The sequence below is a fragment of the Anthonomus grandis genome, chromosome 4, assembly GCF_022605725.1.
Source record: "Anthonomus grandis grandis chromosome 4, icAntGran1.3, whole genome shotgun sequence".
Lineage (NCBI taxonomy): Eukaryota > Metazoa > Arthropoda > Insecta > Coleoptera > Curculionidae > Anthonomus > Anthonomus grandis.
In genome coordinates, this window is record NC_065549.1 from 1,366,038 (window position 1) to 1,386,414 (window position 20,377).

A 20,377-nucleotide genomic window follows, 5' to 3' on the forward strand; every position below is an offset into this window, starting at 1 on the left:
TGCTTGTTTCAGAGATTCCAGATGATTCATTATCAGATTATAATAATATTGATGACAAATATGAAAAACAAGATGATGTAGTGAATTTAGAAATAAGTTCGGATGAGGATTAGGTTTATTTTCATGTTTGTTTACATGGGTTTTTTGTATGTGCGCATATTGTGTTACAAAACGTTTCGTTTAGTTTAGATTTAAATAAAAAAAATCACCTTATAGTTTTCATTATTATTAATATACAGTGTATCTACATAAGTTCACACAGTTATATTCATATAATTATAGGAAACTTTTTTATTTTAAAAAACAAGTAATAAAAAGTCCGGCATTAAAGTTTTTTAAGTTTCTTGCATTATGGTGCAAACTTAAGTAGACACACTGTATATTTATATACATATTATATTTAATATTTAATGTTTTTAAAAGATAAAAATTAAAAAAATGCTTATAAAAAAAAATTAAAGTTTGTCAATAAACCTATTTTTATATTTTGAAATTAATATTGTTTTTTTAATCACCCTGTATAAATCTTGTTTTTATTTATCAAGAATAACAGATATTTGTCTTATAAACATTTTAAAAAAAGTTTGTATGAAAATAAGCAATAAAATAATTTTGACCGCATATTAATATTGGATACTCCTCTGTGCGTCGGCCAGTCTGGTAGGAAGATTTCTACTAGGATTAGTGAACACAAGGCCCAATATAATAAATTTAAAAATACCGAAATCACAGTGACCAGATCGGCTTTTGCTAATCACCTCCTCGACTCCGAACATAATTTTCCTGACAGCCAAAATATAAAAATACTTCATCAATGCAACAAAAGTAAAACACTAGACTTGTTGGAGACAATGGAGATTAGTAAAGCTTTTAAAAGCCCAGATCTGTCCTGTGTTAATGAAAGGTTTGATTTTTGATGGCCACCTAGTTTTTAATAACCTTAAGTAGTTCTAGACTCTTAAATGATGGTTAGATTTCTAAAATGTATAAAAAGATTTGACAGTTTAGTTGAGTTCTTTGTACATAGATAGTGCCACTGTATTGTAAGCTTTGTTTACTTATATGTCAGGTTTTTTGTGTATGTTATGGTAAGTTTTTGTTGAATTTTCCTTTTTTCGGGTTACATAATTTTAATTATTGTTTAGGGCTGATGATGCTCTAGTCGAGCGAAACATGTAACCTTCGTAATTTTATTAAATGTATTTGTGATGCTGTAGATTTCGTGTTTTTATCTTTTATAAAAGTGTATGACCAACATCTTTGGGATAATGGATGAATTTTTCGAGTTTCACTTATTTAATGTTACTCTACCCAGATTACACCGGGATTAATTAACCAGTGTAAAATTTAATCTCTAAAGTGCGAATAAATAAATAAAATCCAAACTTCGACGTTTTCTAACCCTCTTTTCCCCCTTATATTTTAATAAACGAAATCTCACCAAGTGCTGCTGAAACTCCATCGGCACAACACCCGTACGTCGATTCTTTGCAAGTTTTCGGCGTGGGACACCCTTTATCGAACGGTCCCGCTGCGGCATGGATATTATCCCAACAGCAGCCGTATTTACTGCTCTGGCACTGCATGATTTTCCGTCTTTTGCACATCCTTTGTCGCTTCTTAAAGATTTCCGTAACGTGCGTCGTAGGCCACACTGAAAAATAACCCACTCACCATAAAAATCATTAAAACAAAACCAAAAGCGTACAAGTGGTGGTTAAATCTGTCTCTGTCGGTGTAGTGGAGAAGATGTCGATTTCGGTTGTACTGCCGGTAAACTCTGTGCTACTTTCGGAAGCGCCGGTTTCCATGGTCTCCATTGTTGATCCAGTCGATTCTGTTGTAGACATTTCGGATCCAGTTGTTCCAGATTCCGTGGTGGTACTCTCCTCGCTGCTGCCAGAAGTGGTTGAGGTTACTTCTGTGGTACTTTCTGTGAACGATTGGGTGGTTTCCGTGGAACCTAAAATGAAACCTAGTTACTAGAAATCCAATGCAATAACAGAAGAGAATTATCTGATGTATTTTGGTTGTCGTTTTCTAGTATAATCTTTTGTCAGACTATAAAGTTATAGTTATCCATGGTTAGCAATGGAAGTCAATAGGTATAGTTATAGTTATTCTCTCCGGATAATTAGATATAAATTAAAATCCCCTTTTTTTTATTCATGGGAATTGTCGACAAATACCCCATTCAGAAAAAAAACGATCATCCTACACACTTATTACATAAACAACTATTTTCTAGTCTTACAAAGACGTTTAAAGTAATGTCCAAACACTCAAAATAATTTTTACTTTTTCAGAATCAGTACATGTAATTTTAATGTTTTTCAGTAATTTGAAGTAACTTTTTCCAGTTTATTAAAACAAGTTTTCCAGATAATGATAGTATATTTGTATTTCCATGCATTTTTAAAGTTTTTCATTTTTTTTCCATACATTTAAAAATCATTTAATTTACAATAATTTTTGGCTTTTTCAGGATTTTTGGCCTATTTTGCAAGAATTTGAGACGATTTTTTTCGACAAATTAAAATACTTTTCATTTCTTAAAGCAATATCAAGCAGTTTTTGACTTTTCGAATGTCGGGTTATATGATATGTTTTTTGAATTTTTTCCATGACTTTAAAAGAGTTTTTCCATTCAAAGAAATATATATTTCAGCCTTTTGGTATCTTTTAACATCTTTCAGGCAATTGAAAATTTTGCTTACTTTTCTTACTAATGAAGTCGACAAGACATTTTTTTTAATGAAACAACTTTTTCCATTCCATTTTATTTTCAATTATTATTTAATGAAATTTTTGACTCTTTTCAGGAATTTGAGCCTATTTCTTGTATAGCCTCAAATTCCTGAAAAGAGTCAAAAATTTCATTAAATAATTGAAAAAATACGTCAAATGCCTAGAAAAAAAAAACATATAATACTATTACTATCTGGAAAAAATAAGAAAAATACTTCATATGCCTATAATAGTTAAATATGTTACGAGTGTGTAAGATGATCCTTTTTTATGAATGGAAAATTTGCAATTGGACATTTCCCATGATTAAAAAAAGGAGATTTTACACACGTGTAACAGAAAAAATGTACACCCTAGTACGTAAAAGAAAACAACAAAAAATCGTTTTGACAAATTATAAATTAATGGTCAATTAAACGTCAAATAACTTTCCAAGCACTAGTGCGTAAAAACTGTAACTTTATGACCTCTAGGGAAGTGTGTAAAGTGAAATTTTTTGACCCTCTGTATAATTTTCAAAAAACGTTGAAATAAGTGTCTAATGGTTTTAAATGAGCAATCTGTGTACCAATTTTCAAAAGTGTAACTCTCTTGGTTTTTGAGTTACAGGGGTGTTGACAAAGTTTATTAAAAAAAAATCAATTTTGCCAAAAAAAAATGTTTTTCTTGACCCCCTGTATATTTTTCAAAAAACGTTGAAATAGGTGTCTAATGATTTTAAATGAACAATCTGTGTACCAAATTTCAAAAGTGTAACTTTCTTGGTTTTTGAGTTACAGGGGTGTTGACACGGTTTATTGAAAAAAAAATCAGTTTTTCCAAAAAAAAATTTTTTTCTTGACCCCCTGTATATTTTTCAAAAAACGTTGAAATAGGTGTCTAATGATTTTAAATGAACAATCTGTGTACCAATTTTCAAAAGTGTAACTCTCTTGGTTTTTGAGTTACAAGGGTGTTGACAAAGTTTATTGAAAAAAAATCAAATTTTTCCAAAAAAAAATGTTTTTCTTGACCCCCTGTATATTTTTCAAAAAACGTTGAAATAGGTGTCTAATGAATTTAAATGAACAATCTGTGTACCAATTTTCAAAAGTGTAGCTCTCTTGGTTTTTGAGTTACAGGGGTGTTGACCGAGTTTATTGAAAAAAAATCAGTTTTTCCAAAAAAAAATGTTTTTCTTGACCCCCTGCACATTTTTCAAAAAACGTTGAAATAGGTGTATAATGATTTTAAATGGACAATCTGTGTACCAATTTTCAAAAGTGTAGCTCTCTTGGTTTTTGAGTTACAGGGGTGTTGACCGAGTTTATTGAAAAAAATCAATTTTTCCAAAAAAAAAATGTTTTTTTTGACCCCTTGTATATTTTTCAAAAAACGTTGAAATAGGTGTCTAATGATTTTAAATGAACAATCTGTGTACCAATTTTCAAAAGTGTAACTCTCTTGGTTTTTGAGTTACAGGGGTGTTGACAAAGTTTATTGAAAAAAAAATCAATTTTTCCAAAAAAAAATTGTTTTTCTTGACCCCCTGTATATTTTTCAAAAAACGTTGAAATAGGTGTCTAATGAATTTAAATGAACAATCTGTGTACCAATTTTCAAAAGTGTAGCTCTCTTGGTTTTTGAGTTACAGGGGTGTTGACCGAGTTTATTGAAAAAAAATCAGTTTTTCCAAAAAAAAATGTTTTTCTTGACCCCCTGTATATTTTTCAAAAAACGTTGAAATAGGTGTCTAATGATTTTAAATGAACAATCTGTGTACCAATTTTCAAAAGTGTAACTCTCTTGGTTTTTGAGTTACAGGGGTGTTGACAAAGTTTATTGAAAAAAAATCAAATTTTTCCAAAAAAAAATGTTTTTCTTGACCCCCTGTATATTTTTCAAAAAACGTTGAAATAGGTGTCTAATGATTTTAAATAAATAATCTGTGTACCAATTTTCAAAAGTGTAGCTCTCTTGGTTTTTGAGTTACAGGGGTGTTGACCGAGTTTATTGAAAAAAAATCAGTTTTTCCAAAAAAAAATGTTTTTCTTGACCCCCTGCACATTTTTCAAAAAACGTTGAAATAGGTGTATAATGATTTTAAATGGACAATCTGTGTACCAATTTTCAAAAGTGTAGCTCTCTTGGTTTTTGAGTTACAGGGGTGTTGACCGAGTTTATTGAAAAAAATCAATTTTTCCAAAAAAAAAATGTTTTTTTTGACCCCTTGTATATTTTTCAAAAAACGTTGAAATAGGTGTCTAATGATTTTAAATGAACAATCTGTGTACCAATTTTCAAAAGTGTAACTCTCTTGGTTTTTGAGTTACAAGGGTGTTGACAAAGTTTATTGAAAAAAAAATCAATTTTTCCAAAAAAAAAATGTTTTTCTTGACCCCCTGTATATTTTTCAAAAAACGTTGAAATAGGTGTCTAATGATTTTAAATGAACAATCTGTGTACCAATTATCAAAAGTGTAACTCTCTTGGTTTTTGAGTTACAGGGGTGTTGACCGAGTTTATTGAAAAAAAATCAGTTTTTCCAAAAAAAAATGTTTTTCTTGACCCCCTGTATATTTTTCAAAAAACGTTGAAATAGGTGTCTAATGATTTTAAATGAACAATCTGTGTACCAATTTTCAAAAGTGTAACTCTCTTGGTTTTTGAGTTACAGGGGTGTTGACCGAGTTTATTGAAAAAAAAATCAGTTTTTCCAAAAAAAAATGTTTTTCTTGACCCCCTGTATATTTTTCAAAAAACGTTGAAATAGGTGTCTAATGATTTTAAATGAACAATCTGTGTACCAATTTTCAAAAGTGTAACTCTCTTGGTTTTTGAGTTACAGGGGTGTTGACCGAGTTTATTGAAAAAAAAATCAGTTTTTCCAAAAAAAAATGTTTTTCTTGACCCCCTGTATATTTTTCAAAAAACGTTGAAATAGGTGTCTAATGATTTTAAATGAGCAATCTGTGTACTAATTTTCAAAAGTGTAACTCTCTTGGTCTTTGAGTTTCAGGGGTGTTGACACGGTTTATTGAAAAAAAAATCAGTTTTTCCAAAAAAATATGTTTTTCTTGACCCCCTGTATATTTTTCAAAAAACGTTGAAATAGGTGTCTAATGATTTTAAATAAACAATCTGTGTACCAATTTTCAAAAGTGTAACTCTCTTGGTCTTTGAGTTTCAGGGGTGTTGACACGGTTTATTGAAAAAAAAATCAGTTTTTCCAAAAAAATATGTTTTTCTTGACCCCCTGTATATTTTTCAAAAAACGTTGAAATAGGTGTCTAATGATTTTAAATGAACAATCTGTGTACCAATTATCAAAAGTGTAACTCTCTTGGTTTTTGAGTTACAGGGGTGTTGACCGAGTTTATTGAAAAAAAATCAGTTTTTCCAAAAAAAAATGTTTTTGTTGACCCCCTGTATATTTTTCAAAAAACGTTGAAATAGGTGTCTAATGATTTTAAATGAACAATCTGTGTACCAATTTTCAAAAGTGTAACTCTCTTGGTTTTTGAGTTACAGGGGTGTTGACCGAGTTTATTGAAAAAAAAATCAGTTTTTCCAAAAAAAAATGTTTTTCTTGACCCCCTGTATATTTTTCAAAAAACGTTGAAATAGGTGTCTAATGATTTTAAATGAACAATCTGTGTACCAATTTTCAAAAGTGTAACTCTCTTGGTTTTTGAGTTACAGGGGTGTTGACCGAGTTTATTGAAAAAAAAATCAGTTTTTCCAAAAAAATATGTTTTTCTTGACCCCCTGTATATTTTTCAAAAAACGTTGAAATAGGTGTCTAATGATTTTAAATGAACAATCTGTGTACCAATTTTCAAAAGTGTAACTCTCTTGGTTTTTGAGTTACAGGGGTGTTGACCGAGTTTATTGAAAAAAAATCAGTTTTTCCAAAAAAAAATGTTTTTCTTGACCCCCTGTATATTTTTCAAAAAACGTTGAAATAGGTGTCTAATGATTTTAAATGAACAATCTGTGTACCAATTTTCAAAAGTGTAACTCTCTTGGTTTTTGAGTTACAGGGGTGTTGACCGAGTTTATTGAAAAAAAAATCAGTTTTTCCAAAAAAAAATGTTTTTCTTGACCCCCTGTATATTTTTCAAAAAACGTTGAAATAGGTGTCTAATGATTTTAAATGAACAATCTGTGTACCAATTTTCAAAAGTGTAACTCTCTTGGTTTTTGAGTTACAGGGGTGTTGACCGAGTTTATTGAAAAAAAAATCAATTTTTCCAAAAAAATATGTTTTTCTTGACCCCCTGTATATTTTTCACAAAATGTTGAAATAGGTGTCAAATGATTTTAAATGAACAATCTGTGTACCAATTTTCAAAAGTGTAACTCTCTTGGTTTTTGAGTTACAGGGGTGTTGACCGAGTTTATTGAAAAAAAATCAGTTTTTCCAAAAAAAAATGTTTTTCTTGACCCCCTGTATATTTTTCAAAAAACGCTGAAATAGGTGTCTAATAATTTTTAATGAGCAATCTGTGTACCAATTTTTAAAAGTGTAACTCTCTTGGTTTTTGAGTTACAGGGGTGTTGACAAAGTTTATTGAAAAAAAAATCAATTTTTCCCAAAAAAAATGTTTTTCTTGACCCCCTGTATATTTTTCAAAAAACGTTGAAATAGGTGTCTAATGATTTTAAATGAACAATCTGTGTACCAATTTTCAAGAGTGTCACTCTCTTGGTTCTTGAGTTACAGTCTTACTAATAGCAGTAGATTATAATTATATTGAATATATATTTTCTACTATTCATAAGATAACCTTAAATTACTTACCGCCAGTTTCCGTTGACCCTTCAGAAGTACTAATGACTTCCGTGGTGCTACCCTCACTTGTTACAGTAGAAGAATCAGTAGCAGTAGAACCCACTTCAGTGGTAGAACCGCTTTCTTCGGTAGATCCGATGGTAGACCCTATTAAATAAATTAGTCAAATTAAAAGTCTAAGTTATTGTTTTGTTGTTAGTACCGCTCGTTGTTGATTTAGTGGTTCCCTCAGAAGTGGTACTTTCAGATCCCTCAATAGTCTCTGTAGATGCAGTAATAGTACTTAAGTTCACAGTGGTGGCATCTGAAGTAACACTTTCAGTAGTTTCTGAACTACCACTAGTACTAGTTTCCGTGACAGTACTCATATCAGTGGTAGTATCGGAAGTTATACTTTCAGTGGTTTGAGTACTTTCAGAGCTCTCACTAGTAATAGTTTCCGTAACAGTACTCAGATCAATGGTAGTATCCGAACTACTACTTTCATTAGTTTCTGAGCTACCACTAGTGGCGGTTTCTGTGACAGTACTTAGATCAATGGTAGTGTCTGAAGTACTACTTTCAGAGCTCTCGCTAGTTACAATAGTAGTGGAACTTTCAATAGTCGTAGGAGTCTCTGTAGAGCCCTCTACAGTCTCAGATGAAGCAGTTTCTGAAAAAAAAACCCTTTGGTAAAATTTATTATTTTAGCTGCAAAAAACGCTGCGTGGGGGATAAAAGAGCGTTAGTACCTCCACATTTACACGTAAAACACTCGTTTTCGTCTACGTAGATTTTGTAACGCGAGGGGCATTCGCGTTTTACGATCTCGCACGCGTCAAATGGCGCCTGACACTCGTGCGAACTTAATTCATCCTCCAACAGTTTGGCTGCAAGAGAAATTCAATCGTCCCGTCACCAATTAACCGGAGAAACTCCCAGTTTCTCGTAAATTTTCTACTGGTTAGTACACACCAAGTGGTCATCTAAAATTCTTACCTGTAGTTGACGAAACATCCGTAGTTTCTTCAGTAACAGTAGTTCCAGTTTCTGTGCCCGTGATTGTTGTTGCTTCAGAACTAGCAGAGACTTCTGTACTCGTTTCTGAGCTTTCGATGGTGGTAGATGGGGATTCTGAGATGCCTTCCGTGGTTGTAGATCCGGTTTCTGATTCGGTGGATCCGGAAACCATTGAAGAACTAGAAAAACGTTATTTATCATATTTTGTGTCAATGGCTTTTACAGGGTTGTAGTTACAAGGAAAATTGTAGGAGAGGTTTTGGTAAGAAAGAGCATTAATTTTGATAATATTTCGTTTTTTGTATAGCCTTTGACAATGTTAAGGTTTTTTTAGTCCATTGATGAATCCTTGAATAATTCCTAAACGGTTGTACCTACAAGGACACTTGTAGGGACCTTTTTGGTAAAGAAACTCTTAGGCTTTCATATGAAACTAAAATCAATAAAATCGTTACAGTAGTCTTCTCAATATTTCGATTCTTGTAAAGCCTTTGACAGTATCACCATTAATATAGTAGAACAGGTAATAAATCCGTGTAATATTAGCACCATAATATTGTCAGAAGAAATATCTTTATGCAAGGAGTTGTATAAATTGATTGTAAAAGAATATATAAACATAAAAAAAAAATAATTTAATGATTAAAAAAAAACAAGAGAAAGGAAAAAATATATTGTACTACATAAAGAGGGGTGTATACACAATTACCTTTATGTAATAGTATTAATTTTAAGGAATATAGGTTTTATATAAGTGTAAATTATTATAGTTTATAACAAAATGTTACTAATTTAACATTGAGGCGTGTTTTCCGTCTAATAGACTCAAAATATTGTTGCTTTTAAATTTGTTATTTAATTTTTTTCTACTTTATTACCCTTTTACGACCTTTTCGGTAAAGAAACTTATCATTTTAGATACGAAATTAAAATCAATAACATCGTTGCATTAGTCTTCACAATATTTCGATTTTTCTAAGGCATTTGACAATATCAAGATTCTTTCAATCTATTGAAAAATCACTAAATAACTCCAAAACCGTTGTACCTACAAGGAAACTTGTAGATACCTTTTCAGTAAATAAACTCATTGGTTTTCATATGAAATTAAAATCAATAAAATCGTTGCATTAGCCTTCAAAATATTTCAGTAAAGAAACTCATTGGTTTTCATATGAAATTAAAATAAATAAAATTGTTGCATTAGCCTTCAAAATATTTCGATTTTTCTAAAGCCTTTGACAATATCAAGGTTTTTTTAATCCATTGAAAAATCACTTAATAACTCCAAAACCGTTGTACCTACAAGGAAACTTGTAGATGCCTTTTCAGTAAAGAAACTCATTGGTTTTCATATGAAATTAAAATCAATAAAATCGTTGCATTAGCCTTCAAAATATTTCAGTAAAGAAACTCATTGGTTTTCATATGAAATTAAAATAAATAAAATTGTTGCATTAGCCTTCAAAATATTTCGATTTTTCTAAAGCCTTTGACAATATCAAGGTTTTTTTAATCCATTGAAAAATCACTTAATAACTCCAAAACCGTTGTACCTACAAGGAAACTTGTAGATACCTTTTCAGTAAAGAAACTCATTGGTTTTCATATGAAATTAAAATCAATAAAATCGTTGCATTAGCCTTCAAAATATTTCGATTTTTCTAAGGCCTTTGACAATATCAAGATTTTTTTAATCCATTGAAAAATCACTAAATAACTCCAAAACCGTTGTACCTACAAGGAAACTTGTAGATACCTTTTCAGTAAAGAAACTCATTGGTTTTCATATGAAATTAAAATCAATAAAATCGTTGCATTAGCCTTGAAAATATTTCGATTTTTCTAAGGCCTTTGACAATATCAAGGTTTTTTTAATCTATTGAAAAATCACTTAATAACTCCAAAACGGTTATACCTACAAGGAAACTTGTAGATACCTTTTTAGTAAAGAAACTCATTGGCTTTCATATGAAATTAAAATAAATAAAATCGTTGCATTAGCCTTCAAAATATTTGGATTTTTCTAAGGCCTTTGACAATATCAAGGTTTTTTTAATCCATTGAAAAATCACTAAATAACTCCAAAACCGTTGTACCTACAAGGAAACTTGTAGATATCTTTTCAGTAAAGAAACTCATTGGCTTTCATATGAAATTAAAATAAATAAAATCGTTGCATTAGCCTTCAAAATATTTCGATTTTTCTAAGGCCTTTGACAATATCAAGGTTTTTTTAATCTATTGAAAAATCACTTAATAACTCCAAAACCGTTGTACCTACAAGGAAACTTGTAGATACCTTTTCAGTAAATAAACTCATTGGTTTTCATATGAAATTAAAAGAAATAAAATCGTTGCATTAGCCTTGAAAATATTTCGATTTTTCTAAGGCCTTTGACAATATCAAGGTTTTTTTAATCTATTGAAAAATCACTTAATAACTCCAAAACGGTTATACCTACAAGGAAACTTGTAGATACCTTTTTAGTAAAGAAACTCATTGGCTTTCATATGAAATTAAAATAAATAAAATCGTTGCATTAGCCTTCAAAATATTTGGATTTTTCTAAGGCCTTTGACAATATCAAGGTTTTTTTAATCCATTGAAAAATCACTAAATAACTCCAAAACCGTTGTACCTACAAGGAAACTTGTAGATATCTTTTCAGTAAAGAAACTCATTGGCTTTCATATGAAATTAAAATAAATAAAATCGTTGCATTAGCCTTCAAAATATTTCGATTTTTCTAAGGCCTTTGACAATATCAAGGTTTTTTTAATCCATTGAAAAATCACTTAATAACTCCAAAACCGTTGTACCTACAAGAAAACTTGTAGATGCCTTTTCAGTAAAGAAAGTCATTGGCTTTCATATGAAATTAAAATAAATAAAATCGTTGCATTAGCCTTCAAAATATTTCGATTTTTCTAAGGCATTTGACAATATCAAGATTCTTTCAATCTATTGAAAAATCACTTAATAACTCCAAAACCGTTGTACCTACAAGAAAACTTGTAGATGCCTTTTCAGTAAAGAAAGTCATTGGCTTTCATATGAAATTAAAATAAATAAAATCGTTGCATTAGCCTTCAAAATATTTCGATTTTTCTAAGGCATTTGACAATATCAAGATTCTTTCAATCTATTGAAAAATCACTTAATAACTCCAAAACCGTTGTACCTACAAGAAAACTTGTAGATGCCTTTTCAGTAAAGAAAGTCATTGGCTTTCATATGAAATTAAAATAAATAAAATCGTTGCATTAGGCTTCAAAATATTTCGATTTTTCTAAGGCCTTAAGACAATATCAAGGTTTTTTTAATCCATTGAAAAATAACTTAATAACTCCAGAATGGTTGCACCTACTACAAGGAAACTTGTATGGGCTGTTTTAGTTCAAAAACTGATTAGGTTTAATATAAAACTAAATTCAATAAAATCCTTGCATTAGTCTTCAAAATATTTCGATTTTTGTAAAGTCCTTTGACCGCATCAAAATGATTTCAATCCCTTGAAAAACCACTGAATAACTCCAAAACTCAATCACTTAATAACTCCAAAACGGTTGTACCTACAAAAAAACGTGTATGAACCTTTTTAGTAAAGAAACTCATTGGCTTTCATATAAAACTAAAATCAATAGAATCGCTACATTAATCTTCAAAATTTTTCAATTTTTGGCTTTCACATGAAACTAAAATCAATAAAATCGTTGCAGGAGTCTTTTCTGATTTCTGAAAAGCCTTTGACAATATTAAGATTATTCAATCCATCGAAAAACCACTTAATAACGGTATCATCATAATCTCTCTTTTAAAAGTTTTAGGAAAGGAAAGGAGAACCTATAGTCAAGTTGATTTTTGAGATTTAAACGATTAACTGTATACATTTTTTAAAAAACAGTAATATAGTCTTACCATTTTAACATAACAGATGGTACTACCCTACGAGACCCATGAGTTCTTAAAGTTTGACTGGAGTACACTCCTTTCAACTAGTACTTCTTGCCTTGTGTAGTTAAAAGTTGAAAAAGTGGATTTTATCTTTTTAAAAGGTTGTTAATTGTGGAATAGTGGTTTTATGGCGAGTTTTATAGTGCAGATTTTATAAGTTGAATGTTTTTATGTATTAGTTTTTTTGTGTATTATGTGTGTATATGTATTTTAAATCTAATAATGTTACTTTTTATTTTTGTAGATAACGATTCTTTTTTCTTGACAATGCTTAAACTAAATTGTATGATATTGTCTCAACTATATTGTACAATATTTGTTGTGTTTTTTGCAGAATAATGTTCATTGATTCATCTACAAGGAAACTTTTAGAGACTTTTGTAATACAGAAACTGATTATCTTATTGTTTGATAGTATATTTTCCATGTTTAAATAAGCAGGGACAGTATAGCTTGCAGAATAACTGCTGTAGATTTATTTCTGATTTAAGGAAGTTTGATCATGTCTCTGAAACTATTCATTCCTTCAAATGGTTAAAGTTATTGTATTTATATAAATTTCTGCTTTATTAGATCGACTTTTTACTAAAAATAGTTTAATATATCTATTTAAAGAACTTATTCCCAGATATCAAATGCATGTTCGCAATGTCCGATATAATACTTTAACTAAGCCACTTCACTCAACGGCCCTTTTTGGAAGATCTTATACATTTAATGCTGTCAGTCTTTTTAATGCCTTTATGCCTATGTTTAGTGATAAGTTTTTATATTTTTAAAAGAAACTAAGAATTTACTTTTGATATAATCATATAGGTAAATGAAATCGTATAATGTCATTAAAATATTTTATAAATTTCATCTCTTCTTCTTGTTAAGTCTGGTTTTTGTCAAGTGTACTTTGTCACTATTTTAGAAAGTTAAAGAGTACCTTTACATACTTTATCTTCGCCTTAATGGTGTATTCTATTATTACCTAAATAAAGACATGTTGAATTGAGTTGAATATTTTATATTGAACTCAAATCAATAAAATCATTACATTAGTCTTCAAAATATTTCGATTTTTCTAAAGCCTTTAATAGTATTACAATTTTTTAAACTATTAAAAACCGATTCAATAACTCCAAAACGGTTGTACATACAAGGAAACTTTTAGAGGCCTTTTTGGTAAAGAAACTCTTAACCTTTCAGATAAACCAGTAATACTAGTTCTTTATTTAATCAGTTAAAACTATATATTGATTCATTTATCACCTTTATGAGAAAACAAGGAAAGTTAAAGGTGTTAAAGATGAAGTAGTTTACTGGTAGGCCAGTATCTTTCTAAGGCACTTACATCTACTGAATTAATGGTGGAATTAAAGCATTCTACTATGTCTATAAAAGAGTATAAATAAATGCTTTAACCTTATGAGTAAGTAATTAAAGTGAAAGATATATTCGATTATCTATTAAGAAGGAAGAAAAGAAGTTGAGATTGCTTGTAGTTTCCTACAAAATATAGATATTTATTACACTGGTGATGGATCTAAAAAAAATGTACAGTAAAATCCTTTCATTAATGTTCAAGACATTTCCATTTTTGACAAGCCTTTGACAGTATCAAGTTTTTTTCAATTAATGGATAAACGACTTAATAACTCAAGAAAGGTTGCTACTACAAGGAAACTTGTACAGACCTTTTTAGTAAAGAAACTCTTTAGCTTTCACATAAAACTAAAATCATTGCATGACATTTTAAAAAATTAAAATTTTTATAATAATCCGATCTACCTTATATATGAGACAGACGGTTCAACATCGTCGGTTACAATGGAAGACGGTTCACTTCCGGAACCCTCTTCCTGCGTTGACGACAAGGAACTAGCGCCATCTCCCGAGCCGGTAATGGCCGTGTCTTCCATGGTGGTACCATCGCTCATCATGGTGTCATAAATAGAATAATCAGGTTCTAGCGGTGTTGTCGTACTGCCGCTCGGTTCGCTGAAATCTATTGTTGTTTCTGTTACGGCAGATGCTTCGTCCTATAATTTAGAAAATCATTAGTACAGGTAGTATTTTATACAGTAAAACATTATTAATTCATTAATCTCAAAGGGACAAGTTTCTAATTCTCAGGGAACCAGGAATAATATACACTGTGTCCCATTTTGGATGAGATTGCACGGTATCTCTGTCATTTTTTAAGATATAGCTTCGCGGTTTTCGCGACTCAACTACTTTTGTTCCTGAAATACAGGGCGAAAATGGAAATGTTCACTTTTGGGGATGTTACTATTTCTCTGTTTTTAATAGATATTTTTATGTATAAGTCAGTGGAGTATTTGAAAAAATTTTTTAGAGCACTGTTTTTCAGATTCAGGACAAACTTGGTATTTTTTAAATGGGATACCCGATATTTTTTAAATGCCATGTGAATTAAACCTATTTATTTAATAATATTTTAAACATAAACTCCAAATATTACTCTTAACTCTAACTTAAAAATATTGAAAAAAAATATATCGGTAAAGATTTAACATTAAAAACTGTAATTACAACATTGACATTTTGTCTTATGCATAAAGCACATACAGTTTCAATTCGCTTTAAGGCATTTAAAAATAATCGAACATTAATATTCGGAAAGTGTTATTATAGGAATCGAAGATGATTTCATTGGGGTGTTTTTCGATACATTTTAAGTTATTTTTAGTTAGTTTTTAACGTAATTTTTTTTTTCCAGTCAGTAACTAATATTTTTCCAAATTATTTAGTTACATTCTTTCCACTCTTTCATTAATTTCTAAGTTATTTTGGTATTTTTTCAGGTATTTACAGTACGACTTTGAAGTCATTTTTGGTTTTTCAGATAGTTTAAAACATAATATACTTATACTACGAGACGGAAATATTTGTCAGTGACATCACAAACAACCAACAAGCAACACAACTAGAGTGGCTAAAAATAATGTTTAATTCCCACTATACAAAATCTATTGATAGCTTGCAAAATGTCACTTACTCTAATGGTGTGACCTCGCTGATCTGGTACTTAGTAAAACTTTGCGCGGCGCGCCGGTGCCAAGTTTATTACTTGTCTTTTTCTCTCGCGGTAAATCTATAATCGCGGTAAATGGAGCAGCAATCCGACCAGCCTTTAATTTTAGCAGAATGGCAACGCCTAGCCAACATACCTGCATTTGTTGCTCTTTCATTCCATAGACGCGTTTGGGGGTTTATTCTAATAAATATTTAGAGTAATTTGTAATAAATAGGTATTTTAAGTAAAATAATTTTTTTATAAAATGGAAGACGAAGTTTCGTCAAATTCTGGTCCGCCTGCTAAAAAAGCAAAAAGGAAATATTTGACTTCTGGCGAACATCAGTTAGTGAAAACTGTATATGAAAGTGTTCGTGCTAGAAATCCAGATTTGTCTGTTGAGGACGCGGCAGAATTATGCGGGAATTTAACAAATTTAAGTTCCAGGACAGTTTTTAGATGTCTTAAAGCTAAAAAAGAAAAGCAAATGGAGACAAGTGGCAGAAAAAAGATAGTGCTAGATGATTACGTAAAATATGCCATTCGCCGAAAAGTGCACAGTTTTTTTTTTAGGAACGAGATACCAACAATAAAGAAAATTAAGACTGAACTTACTGCTGATAATTCTTTACCCAAAATATCTTTTGGTGTTTTAAAGCGAACATTGCATGAGTTGAATTTTCGATATTTAAAAAGGAACCGCAAGTTTTTTAATAGAAAAAAATGAAATCGTATTGTGGCGAAAGAAACATCGGCGCGAAGGAAGAAAATTTTATTACACCGATGAAACATGGCTGTAAGTATCGTCATAGATAATGCGCCTTATCATAGTCGGCGAGTGGAAAAAATACCAACGACTGCTTGGCGAAAAGGAGACATACAAGACTGGTTAAAATCAAAAGGGGACATACGATTCGACGAAGATATGCTCAAGGTACAATTGCTCGATATTGTTCGTATCCACAAAAACCAGTACATTAAATATGTTGTTGATGAAATGGCGCGAGAACGTGGTGTTACAATATTGCGTTTACCGCCGTACCATTGTGAACTAAACCCTATAGAACTTATATGGGCACAAATAAAAGGTGAAGTTGCTAGTAAAAATAAAACGTTTAAATTGAATGACGTAAAAGTTTTATTAAACGAAGCTATTGGTGGCATAACAGCAACTAACTGGCAAAGGTGCATCGGACATGTGATCAAGGAAGAACAAAAAATGTGGGATTTGGATATTCAAGTTGAAGTTGTAGTTACAACTTATTATAACTCCTAGTTCCGCAAACAGTGATAGTGATACTGACAATTCTTCTTTAAATTCTTATGAAGCCTCAGATAACGAATGACAAATTTAAAAAATAATAGGTTGTGTCCAGTCAATAATAAATCATTTTGTCATATCTTTTTTAGTCAATTTTAATACACCCTGTAGATTAAATTTATTTTTAAAAGTGCCTCTTGTCTTCCCCATTCACATTAGTTGTTATAGACTAATAAACCTTAGAAACTATACCTCTTATTTTGCCTTTTTTCTATTAGTTTTTGCAATAGAAAAAGCCGCCATGTATATGTTCCAATTATTGGCCGATAATTTATAAGAACCCAAGTGCTAAATTGAGCAAAATATCAAGGATATTTTATGCAAAATTACTTATACTAGAAACAAAATTTTTAATTTTTTAAAAAAGTTCTATTAATTACCTAAACTCGACCTAAATGGTAGGTATATTCATTTTAATAAAATGCATACGCCGCCGCTGGAATCTACTCCTCTCGCCCCTAAAACGTCTTGGCGGCCCTAATGCTAACAATGAGTCACTGACAATTATTTTCGTCTCGTAGTATAATTGAAATACTGTCTGGTTTTCCAGATTAGTCAGTTGGAGTTTTTTAGACAGTTGAAGTAATTATTTAATTATTTTTTAAGCAGTCAATTTTGGTTTTGACGAAAAATTAGGTTTTTTTCCAACGTAAAGGATTATTGAATTCCGACCTATTTTAGTATAACTTATTTTAGTTAGAAATTACATTAATCTAAGAGATTTAGCTTTTTACGTTACCATTGTACATCAACCTTAAATAGTCAGTAAGTAATTCAGTTATATTCCAATAAGTGCGGTGACACTAGGTATTTTGCTGACTAGGTAATTAGGATAAGTGTATTAAATAATATGTAATAATGGGATTACAAACTAATAAAAAGTTTGTACAAGAAGCGATAAGGTTTTTCTTATATTACAACAAACAGTTGTATATGTTTGTTCCTCAATCATCTGGCACATAAAAATTTCCTTTTTTTCTAGCAGTTGTAGATACTCCTCTGTTCCTCAACTGCATGGAATAAATAAAATTACGTTTTTATAGCCTGAAATATAAAAAAAAAATTAGGTCACTTCCTGGCAGTTGTAGTTCCTTTGTTGCTCAACCTTGAAATCAAAATAACACCTTATCAGGTAGATTTTTCGGTAAAGTCGAATTTTCAGAAAGTTGGTATAGGAGTCCAAGATTATTTAATTGGGGGGGATGTTTTCCAGGCACTTTAAGTTATTTATTTGGGTTTTCAATTTGTTCATTTTTACCATTTAGCAGTTCCCAACTGCCTGGTATTGTTTTCCAGATTATTTAGTTCAACTCTTTCCGGGCAGTTTTTATTATTTTCCAAGTATTATGTTGGTATTCTTCCAGGATTTTTAAGTCATTTTTGGGATTTCCAGCAGTTTTCAACATAACGTGCCTAATTAGTTAATACCAATTGCCTTGAATAGTTTTTTCCCATTATTTAGTTGAAGTTTTCATAAATTTTTCCAGACAGCTAAGGAATTTTTCAACTATTTTCGTAATTCTGATTTGTTTTCTGTTAAAAAAGTTCCACTTCTTTCACGACAGATTTTTTAGTAAAAGTTCTTCCCCAAACGTACAGATAATTCAATGAACAATAAATATAGGGATGTTTCTCCAGACATTTCTTTGGGTTTTCAGCATATTTTTTTTCTTACACTTGTTATAGTTTGTTTTAGTTTAGTTTAAAGGGTTGCCTTTGTAAGTTTCTGAATGCTTCTCCGGTTGAGGCTCAGAGTTTATTTATTTTATTAAATTTACGGGAATCCCCATTTTACAAAATAAATGTACAAAATAGATTATTACATAATAGATAACTTAATCTAGTGAGTTGATACAACGTAAATAAATATATATATCTAAGAACTGAGTTGACACCATTACAGCCATAGTCTGCTCAGGCTATTCTTAAAAACGGACAGTGAACTACTACATAAATCAATGTTATGAGCGTTTAAGACACTCAGAGATCTATCGTTAGGAGAATGACGGCCATATTCAGTTCTGTGCATAGGAACATGATAAAGGTCAAAATTGCGTAGAGTTCTATTTGGAACATTGAGACCCCCTTTACCAAGAAGGTCAGGAGCATTAATCATGCCATTAACCAGCTTAAAGACAAAACAAAGATCAGCGTTCACACGCCTTTTGACCAATGTATCCAGGTTAAGTCTTACTCTCATGTCCTCACGATGGTACTCGTCAAAGCTAATGCCCATTCTAAATGCAGCACAGCGTAAAAGTCCATCTTGCACTCTCTCAATCATATCTATTGAATTCTGATATAGAGGAGAGCACACTACTGAAGAGAATTCAAAATTAGATCTAACCAGTAAGACATAAAGGAGTCTATAGGCTTGCAGAGAGCGATGTGAACTATACCTGTTTACAGCACCCAACACTCTTAGTCCCTTTAAAGTTATTTTAGAGATGTGACGAACAAATCTCAGATGCTCATCGAACCACACGCCCAAATCCTTGACTACATTCACATACTGCAAGGACTCACCAAGGATATTATATGTAGAATTGAATCTCTTCGAACCTCTATGAAATGATATGTAGCAACACTTGGAAATATTGAGCATCAATCCGTTCATCACTGACCAATCACACAAAGCATCAAGGACTTCCTGAAGTTTGAGTATATCATTCACTTCACGCAGCTTCAGTTCATCAGCAAACATACTTACAGAACTATGATTGATCACATTAACAATATCATTCACAAATAGATTGAAGAGCAGAGGGGCACAGTGAGATCCCTGAGGAACCCCTGAGACTACATTAGTAGGTGCGTTACAGAAGTATAGCCATGCACCTTCACATTCTGAGTTCTTCCTATCAGAAAACTCTTTAGCCATTTTTAGTCGGACTCATGAAAACGAGAACTTTCCAACTTGGCCAGCAAGAGACCAAAGTTCACCCTGTCGAAGGCCTTGAAGAAGTCGGTATAGACCGCATCAGTCTGAACCACCCTCTCCAAAGCCCCCAACAGATCACACTCGTATTGAACTACTGCTGGTTGTGGATTTCCCAGAAGAGAATCCTGACTGTTTTTCACTAATGATTCCTTTGCATTACCATGTTAACTGACCGCAGACCAAACTATCAAATAATAATAGTTTTGAATACATACTCTACGATAATTGGCAATATCCTCTCTATTGCCAGCCTTAAATATCGGCATTATGAAACTGTGCTTCCAAGCTTCTAGGAAGGTAGAGTCCTGTAAAGACATATTAAAGATCATCTGGAGAGGCCTACTAATTATATAAATACAGTTCTTTAAAAAGACATTAGGTATATTACCTGGCCCACAGATAAAGTTGTTAGGTAATTTCTGAATCTTAGAAAATACCTCCGAGAGAGTGAAGCGCCCAACAATAATATACTGGGAACCAAATTCAAGAGAATCAGGAATGGGATAAGTAGAGTTGTCGTAAACTGTGGCAAAAAACTTTGCAAACAACATCTATATTATTATGTCGATTTGCATAAATTTTATTTTTTATGTATTGCCATACAAAGAAGC

General features: G+C 31.2%; 1 protein-coding gene across 5 annotated transcripts in view; it reads right to left on the reverse strand.

Annotated features, from left to right (window-relative positions):
• Window positions 1-20,377, reverse strand: part of LOC126734775 (papilin) — a 208,161-nt gene that overhangs the window by 35,853 nt on the left and 151,931 nt on the right. For 4 of the 5 annotated variants that reach the window (XM_050438500.1, XM_050438498.1, XM_050438499.1 and 1 more), the window contains exons 17-23: window positions 14,256-14,506; window positions 8,501-8,700; window positions 8,254-8,391; window positions 7,725-8,174; window positions 7,532-7,669; window positions 1,709-1,963; window positions 1,442-1,654 (exon numbers count right to left, since the gene is read on the reverse strand). In XM_050438500.1, coding sequence (XP_050294457.1) covers window positions 1,442-1,654; window positions 1,709-1,963; window positions 7,532-7,669; window positions 7,725-8,174; window positions 8,254-8,391; window positions 8,501-8,700; window positions 14,256-14,506 — 1,645 coding nt within the window. The remainder of the gene's footprint in view (window positions 1-1,441; window positions 1,655-1,708; window positions 1,964-7,531; window positions 7,670-7,724; window positions 8,175-8,253; window positions 8,392-8,500; window positions 8,701-14,255; window positions 14,507-20,377) is intronic. The other variant, XM_050438497.1, reaches the window with a different exon arrangement.